At 39.3% G+C, this 12,132-nt stretch overlaps 1 protein-coding gene across 1 annotated transcript in view; it reads right to left on the minus strand.

Annotated features, from left to right (window-relative positions):
- Positions 1 to 11,050: 11,050 nt before the first annotated feature.
- The window catches only part of LOC129510201 (small ubiquitin-related modifier 2-like), an 81,456-nt gene continuing 80,374 nt past the window's right edge, over positions 11,051 to 12,132 (minus strand). Inside the window, exon 3 of the mRNA XM_055326183.1 lies at positions 11,051 to 11,577. Within this exon, the coding sequence (XP_055182158.1) occupies positions 11,235 to 11,577 (343 nt within the window). The 3' untranslated portion in view covers positions 11,051 to 11,234. The remainder of the gene's footprint in view (positions 11,578 to 12,132) is intronic.

The following is a 12,132-nucleotide window of genomic DNA, read 5'->3' on the forward strand; positions in this document are numbered from 1 at the left end:
AGTCGGGGTCTTTGCTTGCAGGCTGTGCCAGTCTCTGTCCCATTTGTAACTGAAGGGAAGAGCCAGAACTTCCAGTCTGGTGGATAGCTATTGTATCTGCTGCCCACTACCCATTATCTTTTCTTTTAGTTACATCCTGATTTGTGTTTGAGAGCTTCTCTCAGGTTAGTCATTGTGAACTTAAAGCATATGCCACATTTTGTGGGACAATACCTCAATCTCACTGCTGGTGACACAACTTCAATAGGCAGTTGCTTTGTCCTATAGCCAGTTGCTTTTGGGTGATAAAATACAAGGGAGGAAATATATGGGAGAAATTTATTCTCCCCTTCAGACTTCATCCTGTTCTCACTGTTCAGAGTAGGCACATTACCCAGCCCTGGCATAGTCTATCCCCTTGGCTGTTGCAGTTGGTTCGTCGATGTAACCCAAATTGGATCAATGAGATTCAACCCAGGGACTCTTTTTTTTGGAAAGAGAAACTGTCTTCCTACTGGAGTGGAAGAGCCAGAAGCCACTTTGAGGGGACGGAGAATGGGGGCTGGGAAGAACCTGCATGAGAATACCCAATCCAAGGAAGTCTAGTGTAGAGGAAACCAGTGCTGGCACATGGAGATGGGTATAGTGAAATCTTGATGACATTATTTTATTTTGCTCAACCCCTACAAAAGCACAGATTGAACCTCCACTGCACCTTTTTCTGTTACAGCTCCTGCAAATCTGCCCAAGACCTCGTACTTGCTATAACTTCACTATTGTCCCTCTGCTTTCCGAGGGAACTTTGGCAGGAAGCTAGTCTCTTGTCTACGCCATACTTAAAAGGGAGGCTGGGACATGCAGGTTTTTTGTTTGTTTGTTTGTTTGTTTGTTTTTTACTATATTTTAGAAAGGCAGGATTTGCAATGTGGAAATGTTTAAAAGTTAACAGATTTTGCTACAATCTACTCCTTCACCACCTAGCATCAATATAGGCCCCGTTTCCATACTTATATTTCCAATCATAATAGTAACAGTAACCTGTGCTTGCCTAATATCAAATAACTATCGCTTGTACAATGATAATATACTTGCCCAAAGGAAGGACTCAAAATTTCATGAGTTGTAAGTTCTGGTTTCCTGGATCATAGCCATTTCTCCTATAGTTCTGCCTGCCATAATACCATATTGATAATCTGTTTTCAGTCCACAGTTTAGCCTATGGACTAAACTGTAAACACACATGGACTATGATAAATGGTAGAGCAAAGGGAGAAGGAAGAAAAAGGAAATTTATTGAATATGCATAGATATGTACACGACACGGGACAGAGAAGCAAATGTGGTGCTACTGCAGAACTTATTTATGCAACTGGCTACAAGGCAGCAGCTGGTCTTCATTATGTCCTTTCTCTGCTACCCATTCATGTTCACTTTGTCCTCAGCAAAAGAGTCCATTGGCTATGATTCTTTATCTGGTGTGGTGAGTCAGTCTTCATTCTTGGGGAATCTGAATGCTTACCGGCTCTGCCTATGTGGGGTTAGAATTTACCTTCTATTAACTTTTATCACTGGACATGGCAATCCCCAGGGATTCCCTATGGTTTACAGAAATAGTCCTTTCTGTCTACATGCATGGCAGCAATCTACTTTGATAATCTGGATCAGTCATTTTGTCCAACAGGGCATGATAAGTCTCAAATGCCTGGGTAGAAGTCTCTGGTTCTAATTCAGTGGATCTATTATTGTGTCTCCTGGTCAAAATATCCCTCCCATTGGTTCAAAGACCTTTAAGTCAACAGAGCCTAAAGTCACAGAAAGCAAAAATTTAGTGAATGGTTCATCAGGCATCATATTGAAGGGAGCTACTCCTCCTTTTACTTTTTGTTTCTTGGGGAGAGATAGTGCTCATTAACTTAAAGAGTAGACTACATTTTGTAGGGCAGCACCTGAGCCTTACCAGATGTCTGCTGGTGCCATCACTTCAACAGGTAGTTCTCCGCTCTATAAGGCCAGTTGCTTTTAGATGATGGAATACATGGATGAAGCAGTGAATGTTATACACATGAGCCCTATCATTGCAATTAACTCGCTGTACGTGAATTCCCTGGTGGGGACCAGTGTTTAAAAGATGTCCAGATTTTGAATATGGTGTCCAGTAATTCCATAAATTATGTGATTTTCAGAAGCATGGTAGGCAAGGAAGATGTATTAGTCTGCTAGGGCTGCCATAAGAACATACCACAGACTGGGTGGCTTAAACAATGGAAATGTATTTTCTCACAGTTCTAGAGGCTGGTTGTCCAAGATCAAAGTGTCAGCCAGTTCAGTTTCTCCTGACGCCTCTCTCCATGGCTTGCAAATGGCCATCTTCTTGATGTGTCCTCACATGGTCTTTTCTCTATGCTCATGTATCTCTGGGGTCTCCTCATGTGTTCAAATTCCCTCTTCTTATAAGGATAGCAGTTAGATCACATTGAGGACCACTCTCACAGCCTGGTTTTAATTTCATCACCTTTAAAAAGACCAAGCTCCAAACAGAGTTGCAATCTGAGGTACTGAGTGTTACAGCTTCAATATAGGAATTTTGGAGAGATAAAATTCTGCCCAAACAGATCCATACCTAGAATAAGTGTCTGTTCCAGTAAGAATATATTACTGCCTCCTCTGTGGAGAAGGGATTGCAATGCAATCAGTCTGCCCAAAGGTGGCTGACTGTTTGCCAAGGTGTGTGACTTGTCCTGAGACCCTAGGTAGTTATTACCACTGGCAAGTTGTGTGCTTCTTACCAGTGTCACTTTCCCCATCAGTGGAAGTCTTTGTCATTGAGCTCATGCATAATATCCATCTCTGTCATCATGGCCATGTTTTCTATGAGCTGTTGGGCAATCAAGAGTGGCTGAAGGGGATCCCTGGGTGGCGCAGTGGTTTGGCGCCTGCCTTTGGCCCAGGGCGCGATCCTGGAGACCCAGGATCGAATCCCACGTCGGGCTCCCGGTGCATGGAGCCTGCTTCTCCCTCTGCCTGTGTCTCTGCCTCTCTCTCTCTCTCTGTGACTATCATAAATAAATAAATAAAAATTTAAAAAAAAAAAAAGAGTGGCTGAAGAAAGAGGCCTTGACATTCATAGAACAGCTTGTCTTATCCATCCTTATACTGTGAACTTCCTCCTCAGTAGGAACCACAAAATAATACTAACACTTTGTCTCTTCTGAGAGGTCCATCCACATGCCTCTTCTCCAGTACTCATTGTCACCAACCCCTCAATAATTGTTATCTCCAAGTCTGTTCAAACCATTTGCTGCTGCCTATGAAACCTTGAAGACCCTAGGGCATCTTCACTTATACAGCAGAGCCTGAGATGTGCCCTTAAAAGTCTGTCCACTAGGAGAGATTTCTTTTCCTCACTGTTCTATAGGACTCTTTCTATTGTGGTTATAGTCCATTTTCATCTGATGCCCACATAGTGTACAGAGCTACCTAATATCAGGCTTTAGTTTTTACTTTTCCATTCAACTGGTCATTTGGAACACCTGTTAAGGCTATCACATGCGTTGAATAAAGGATGGAAATGTGGAGAGGGTAGGCACCCTGGGAATTGTGCAAATTTCTTGTATCTTTTGAATCATCTGGGTTTATACATTGCATACCACTTCCACCTGATCATGAAGCATTTTTGGATACACCCCATTGCTGGTTGGCAATCTCTGGTTCACAATGGGCAGCTTAATTGCAAGGCCTCCAATTTTCTCATGGTTGGACATTCTGCCTCTGCCAACAGAAAGCTGTGGACTATTGAGGTGATGTCAACAAGATGGTATCAGGTCTTGACTTCCTTTTCTTCACAAGAAGAACTAACAACTCTTTGTGGGCAAGATGCCCCTGAGAGAATCCTAGAACACGGATCTCTGCATCACAGAGACCAAGCCAGATTGCAGGAGGGGAAGAGGAGCAGTTGCAGGGACCAGCTCAGTACCCCACAGAGGTTCCCTGGAGTCCAGGGTCCTTCCAGTGGGAAAAGAGAGCCCCTGGGGGGACACCCAGCTTCTCCAGCATAGTGGGTTGCTTGTTGGAAGTCTCTGCTCCAGGAATGCCCCACAGAAATGGCAGGGGAACCTTGGGGCTCCCTTTGGGAATCTGACTGTGCTGGAGAAGTCGGGGGTGAGGGGGGGCATGCTGACAACAACTTGCACTGGGATCTAAGCAGACTAGGCTCCTCCCTGAAGAGCCCAAGCAGTGTCTCGACCAGCACTTTGTTCATCTATAGAACCAAGTCAATAGTGCCATCTGAGCAGACACCTATAACTCGCCTATCTGAACAGAAAGGCTGGCAAGAACACATGGAAGCTGTGTAGCCCAAGCCGTGATCTGTTAATTTGCCCACTGAAAGGGAATGGCTTTGTTTCAAGACTCCAGATGCCTCAACTGTGGTTCTCTTCTTGGGGCTGGCCACAGGCTCCACATGGCTCTCAGGCGGCCACAGATCTGCCAAGTCATGCAGGCCTAGTGGCAATTTTGTGCTTCATAAAAAGCCTTCCCTTGCTTTGTATCCCACACATATCAGGCAGCCTTCTGGGTAAATATTATCTGTTTCATCTACATGGTCATGAACTGGTGAAGTAGCTGAGGTAGGACTCACTTCCAAATCCAGTCACCCTTACTTCCACAAGCCTCTACCTTAGCAGTGGTCCATGCGATATTTTGTGTTGCTGGAGATCAGTATTGGCTCAGAGGTATATCAAATAATCCTCCAAAGTCCAAGGAGTTTCTTTTTTCTCTCCAGTGTACAGTTACCCTGAAATGTATTTTATGTCCCTTTGGTAACAGTCTGGTGAAAGTTTGATGGTACACGCTTGAGATGTTACTACATAACTCTTTTTTTAAGGATACCCAATCTCCTTTTCAATCAGGAAGCTCTGGCTCCTTGAATGGACTTGGGCCTGGGAATTGGGTGTCTCTATAGTACTGAGGTAGTGAGTCCCAGTAACTGTGGCTCAAATCAGATCAATCTTTGCTGCTGACTAAGCCTAGGGCTTTTGTTGTTTTTTTTTGGGGGGGGGGGGTTGGTTTTTTTTTTTTTTGTCATGCATATTAAATAGGAATAGCCCATTTATTTCAGCCTTTGAAACCTGATTACCTCCAAACATCCCTATAGGTAACACCATTCTGTTTATTATTTTGGCTCTGCTGCCTGTTTTGGTAACTACATCTATGTTTTTTCTCTGGTAGTTGAGTACATCTGCTAGATATTTGTCATTCTAAGTGTCCACCCTGTTACTTAAATCAAGGAACTCATTATAATGGCAGCATTTCCTACTTTTATATTTTACCTACAGTGGATAGCTACTAACTAATGGGATTTTAAAGGATGTTGGTGCTCTTCATCAACAATGTATGTTTCTTTTTTTTTTTTTTTTGATACAATGTATGTTTCAATATCATGGTGAAGAGATTGCTTTCTGAACCCTCTTGTAGATTATTTTTGGGATAGAAATTGTGAACGTATGATAAATCTGCTCTTATATTCTTATCTGCTTAGTTTTTTTTGGTTCTTTCCTCTATATTATATCAAGTTCTTCCTGGCATTTCAAATTCATATAGGCTACTGTTGACTCTAGTTTTAGTCCATCAACCAAGCAAATAAATGGAATCTTTCCCAGTTGCTTGAGTCAATATTTTGCATCCAGAATCTCTGGTAGGTGTTCACACATTGGAAATTTAACCTAATCTAAAATTACGTTTCTCTTTCTCTGTTCCACGTCCATGAAATTCCATTCTCACACATGTTCCTCATAAATATATATTTTTTAATTTTAAAATTAACGTATAGTAAAAATTGACTTTTTGGGGCAAATAATTCTGTGAGTTTTAACATGCATATAGATTCAGGTAAATACCACCACAATCAAGTTACAGAATAATTCCATCACTCCCAAAATCTTTGTAGTAATCTGTATAGTCTTACCCTTCCCCCATGCCCAACTCTTGGAAACCATCGATCGGCTCTCCATCATAGTAGTTTTGTCATTTGGTGATGTCATATAAGTGGAATCATATAGTATGTAGTTTTTGGAGACTGGCCTCTTTATCTTAATGTTCTTGAGATTTACCCACATTGTTGGTATGTATCAATAGTCCATTCCTTTTTAAAGATGAATTTTCCATTGTGGGGATGTACCACAGTTTGTTCACCCACTTACCTCTGAAGGACATTCTGGTTCTTTCTAGATTTTAGCAATTATGACTAGAGCTCCTCTAATCATTCACATGAGGGTTTCTGTGTGAATGTACATTTTCATTTCTTTAGGGTAAATGCCTGAGAAGTGGGATTGTTGGGTCACATGGTAGGTGTAGGTTGTAAGAAACGGCCAAAGTGTTTTCTGGAGTGAATACATTATTTTGCATTTCTGCCCACAACGTATGAAAATTTCACTTTCTCCCCACTCTTGAAAATGCTTGATACTGTCAGATTTTTAAAAATTTTACAATAGCCTTTCTAATAGGTGTGTTTTAATTTGTGTTTCCTTAATGGCCAATGAGATACATCTTTTCGTGTGCTTATCTGCCATCTGTATATTTTCTTTGTCCAGGTGTTTTGTCCATTTTATTTTTTACTTATTTATTTTTGTTTTGTCCATTTTAAAACTGAGTTGTCTAGTTTCTTACTGTTGATTTTTTAAAGATATCTATATTCTGGAAAGAATATATGATTTCACATATTTTTGTCAGATATATGATTTCACATATTTTTTTCCCAGTCTGTAGCTTGTATTTTCACTCTCCCAACAATACCTTTCACAGAGCAAAAGTTTGTAATTTAGATGAAGTAAATTGCTCTTTATGGATCATGCTTTTGGTGTCAGATCTAAGAAAGCTTTTTCTAACTCGGGTTTTCTCTGACATTTTCCTCTAAAAGCTTTATAGTATTAAGTTTTACATTGAGATCTCTGATCCATTAAAATTTTTTTTTCTTATGTTGTGAAGTTTAGAATGAGGTTAGCATGAATGTCCAATTGTTCTAACAAAATTTATTGAATGAGATTCTTTATTGAATTGGTTTTGCACCCTTGTTAAAATCAGTTGTCCCTATGTGTGTGCTGATTTCTCATCTCCCTGTTCTGTTCTACTGACCTCTCTGCCTTTTACCATTACTACACTGCCTTGATTACCAAAGCTTTACATTAGACCTTGAAATTGGATAGTGTGATTCCTACAACTTTATTCTTCTTTTCCAAAATTGTTTTGGCTCTTCTAATTCCTTTGCCTCCCATATAAACCTTAGAATTAAGTCATCTATATATCTATAAAAATTCCTGCTAGGATTTTGAAAGGAATTGTATTAACTATAGATCAACTTGATGAGAATTGAATCTTATATTACTGTCTTCCAATTCTTCTGTAGGCCATCCATTGAGTTTTTAAAAAATTTTATTTCAACCAAAACAAAACCAAAATAGTTCACTCAATTCTTCAACCTCTTAAAAGATATGAGAAAAGTTAGCAGATGCCCTCCTGTCAGCCTTGAAGAAGCAAACTGCCTATTATAGAGAAGGCCACATGGCAAGGACCCAGACACAGCCTCTAGGAGCCAGTTGTGTCCCCAGCTGACAGTTAAAAAAACAGAAACCTTATCACATGGCCATGAGGAAATTAATTCTGCCAATAACCTGAGAGAGCTTGGAAGTTAATCTTCCAAAGTCAAGCCTCCTGAAGAGGACACAGTTGACTGGCACCTTGATCTCCATTAAGTCCTGAGCGGAGGACCTAGGTAAAATGTGGAGGACTCTTGATTTATGGAAATTATGAGATAATTAATGTTTTAATATTAATGGCTATTTTAAGCCACTAAGTTTGTGGCAATGTATTATATAGCAGTGAAAAACAAATGAAGTATACTAATGGACTTACAGAATTTTTCAAGGTCCAGGACCCAAGCTTGAAAGCCACAAAGCTAATTCTATCAGCACAACCATGAGGTATGTCCAACCATATGATGAAACTGTCATAGCTGCAGTCCTGCTGCTTCTTTCATCTGATGCACAGCATTTATGAAACCAGGGATCAAACACCATGAAGAAAAACTGTCCACTATGGCAGGGCTCAGACAACATGTTATTATGGTATTGTTTTTTCATCTGTGAAATCGGACTAGTAATGATAACTACCTCATTAGTTATAAGGATTAAGTGAAATAAGGCTTTTAAAGTATTTGAATAACACATAGCTCTTAATGTTCTGTATATGTCTAGTTATTATTATTCATAATGGACTTGCCCAAGGCCACAAAAAAATAAGTTACTACCAAAATCTATTCTTTTCTTCATCTCTTGACTTCAGCAGGAAGAGTGATCCAGGAACCCAATTTTTAAAAGACTGCCCATTCTCATTCTGGGTCTCTATCAGGAGAGATTCACTTCAGAGATACAGAGGAAATCCTGCATAATAGAGCATGAATGTTCCATAAATTGGCCTTTACTGAGTAAACTGAAGGGTCATTAACATACTCATTAACGAGTACAGCACTTCGGAGTTCTGAAAATGAGTGGACAGTGCACAACCAAATGAGCTCATGAGAACTTCTTGAAATTCCCTAGATCAGTTTCTGTGCACTCACAATGTTCTCTCTCCCTGACTTCTGCCTTTGGTGTCATACACCATGTTCCAAATATACATCTTTTTCTCTTCTACTAATTGTCTGGAATTATTCTCTGCCTGTCACTGGGAGTAAAGGGTATAAGAGTTTGGAACATCTGCCTTAACATACACATCTGACGTATGTGTCTCTGTGTGGGCACGTGTGCATGTGTATTCATGAGTGGAGAGCAAAGCAGATGGTTTGGTGAGGATGTTATAGACTCTTATAACTCATGTAAAGGAGAGGAATTCCAACCAATAGGGTGCAGGTTGAAGGGGCTAGTGAAGCAGTGTCCAAATCATAGTATAGAATGATTTCATGGTATTGGGAAAAAGTAAATTTAGTAATATTCAGAAATATAATTATTATAAAAATAAAATATTTTAAGTCAAACTATTAACTAAAAAAGTGAAAAATTGATAAAAATTAAAGTTGGCAGTGATCTAGGAGGTCATTTTCAGAGAGCCATGAATACTCAGTGGTTGTGTAGAGGTCTTTGAAGCAACTCATATAAGCAAGATTTGAGCAATGTGCAGTCAGTGTAAACTCTAGGAATTGGTTCCAGCCCTCGATTGTAAACAACAGAACTTATTTAGGCTAATTCAAACCAAAATGGTTATACCTAGAAGGATATTAGGATGCTTACCAAATAAGTGACAGATATCTGGAAATCTCGGTTTCAAATGGTGAGATATATGGACACTGACTAAGATGTTGATCAATTTGAACACTAAAAATATATCAAGAGATTATGGCCTCAAATAATGGCAGAGAACCTTATATCAGACTAATTTTCCCAGAGACAACAATTAAAAATTCTTGGAAGACATAAAAAATGATTGAAGGCACTGTAGAGTGACCAAAAGCAGGCAGAATCCAGAGGGACTACTACCCATAAAAAAGGGGAAACATCCTAGGTGAGATCCCTATTTATGTTTTTTTTTTTTTCCCTTGAGAGCACTCCCCAGTCTACTTAATGTATACGATTTCACATAGAATTCCAAATGGGCCAAGCAGAGATTGGAGCTCAGGGATGCTAGAATGGCTGAAAGTTGAAGGAGTATATCCAGAAAAAGAGGGAGTCATGTGAGAACAAACCTCTAAATCTGCATTCAGTTGGCTCTCAATCCTTGGCTGACCCCTGCACTATGAAGACACAGAGCAAGACTCCAAGGTACCCAGAAGAAAGTTCTAGGGATCTTATTAAGCAGATATTATACCAACTCCCCAGGGTTATGAATATACAATGTAGAGTACAAGTTCTGACAGTTAATAGAGCTTGCTGTACACTTCAACTTTTCTATTAAAATGTCAGAAGAGGGGTGCCTGTGTGGCTCAGCAGTTGAATGTCTGCCTTCAGCTCAGGGCGTGACCCTAGAGTCCCGGAATTGAGTTATACATCAGGCTCCCCTCAAGGAGCCTGCTTCTCCCTCTCCCTATGTCTCTGCCTCTGTGTGTCTCTCATGAATAAATAAATAAAATCTTTTAAAAATAAATAAAATAAAATGTCAGAAGGGTCAAACTCTAGGTGTAAGAACCATGTACAAAATGAGTAAGGGATGCCCCTGAGGAAAAAGGAAAAACTGAAAAGACCTACCCTAATAAGGCTTAAAATAAAGCCTCCAAAAAATCAAGGTTATCTGCCAGTAGTTTAAATGCTTGCTGGAACAAAAACCAATATTTGTCTAAGGAAGGTAACAGTATCCAGAGTCTCCATAGCACATCATCCATAAGGTCCAGGATATAATAAAATATTTATTAGACATGAGAAAAAACAGGAAAATGGGGCACATAGTTGAAAGAAAAACCAGTCAATAGAAGCAGACCTTGCATTGCTCTAAGTGTTAGCTTTAGCAAATAAAATCTCAAAATAATTGTGATGAGTATGTTAGAGTCTACAGTAAAAGATGATATAATGGTGATGAGAAGGGGAATTTCAAAAGATATTTGAAATATAAAACAATAAAACAGAACTAAATGGAAATGTTAACACTAAAAATTAAAATATCTAAGAATCAGATGAGATTTTTTTTTTTTAAACAAGAAGTTTAAACAACAAGACGCTTGACTTGAAGGGAAAACTATCTGGGATTCATTTCTTTTAGAGTAATTTATCCCTACTTAAAGACAGATTGCCCTACATGTAACAGCTATGTACAAAAAAGTTATAAAATTGTCCTTGGTTTTACAATCATAAATGAAAAACATTAAAATTCTCCAATCGAACAAGGTATGCAAGGATTTTTATGTTGTTCTTTTTTTTTTTTGTTAAACAGTGAGAGCAAAATAACTTACTGGAGTATAAAGATAAGAGCTGACTGAACATGCCACTAATGGAGAGAGGGAGTATTTTCACAGAAGCAGTATTTTCCCCCATCCCATCTCCATTTGATATCGATCAAAACATACCATTGGCCATTTAGTTAAAAAAATGCAATATGCTTGTGCACATACACAGTTACTTTATGTACAATAAAGGAATGGGGAAGGGGAAAATGAAAGAATAGAGAAAACTATACTGTAGTAGTCAGGATGTGGTGGAACCAAATTACGGCTTTCTATTTGAGAATGTCTTCTTGGTCTGGAGGAACAGAGTTCTGGAGTAAAGTAGCAGGTTCCCTTTTTAGTAGACACCTCCTGTCTGCTGCTGGAACACATCAATTGTATCTTCATCCTCCATTTCCAACTGTGCAGGTGTGTCTGTTTCATTGATTGGCTGCCCATCAAATCGGAATCTGATCTGCCTCATTGACAAACCCTGTCGTTCACAATAGGCTTTCATTAGTTTACTAAGTGGTGTATGCCTCTTAATCTTAAACTGCACCACAGAACCATCCTGCCCCGCCACCTTCAAATTAATATGATCGTTGTTCTCAGTCTTCACTCCTTCCTTGGGCTTTTTGTCGGTGATGGTGAGTGCCAGAGTCTCCTCAGCTGCTGCTTCACAAAAGAGGTACCAGGTCCGCCTATCAGATGAGATTAAGAACAGGTTAGACAGAATAGAAAAAAGGATGAGTGAGCTTCAAGACAGGCCAATGGAAATTATCTGAACTGAAACAGAAAGAGAGGAAAAATGAAAATAAAAGAATAAGATCTCAATAACCTTTGAGAGGTTTTTGAAGGAGTTTAGAATACATGTACTTGGAGTCCTGGGATGGCAAGATAGGGGCTTGAGGGGAGATAATAAAACCAAGAGCCTAAGAGTATAGATAGGGCACGAAAAATATTTGAACAAATATTGATCAAAATCTCCCAATTTGATCAAAGACAGCAATTTACAGATCCAAAAAGGAGAGCAAACCCCAAGGGAGATAAATACAAAGAAAATCACACATGATCAAAATGATGAAAGCAATAAATAAGTAAAAAGTCTTAAAGACAGCTAGATAAAAACTCTAGAGAGGCAGCATAAAGGGAAATGATAAGAATAACAGCTGACTTCTCATAAAAAATAGTCAAGAAGAGAATGGCATGACATATTAAAATCCATCAACTTAGGATTCCATATCTAGTATAAAAAT

The sequence above is a fragment of the Nyctereutes procyonoides genome, unplaced genomic scaffold (assembly GCF_905146905.1).
Source record: "Nyctereutes procyonoides isolate TBG_1078 unplaced genomic scaffold, NYPRO_anot_genome, whole genome shotgun sequence".
Taxonomy (NCBI): domain Eukaryota; kingdom Metazoa; phylum Chordata; class Mammalia; order Carnivora; family Canidae; genus Nyctereutes; species Nyctereutes procyonoides.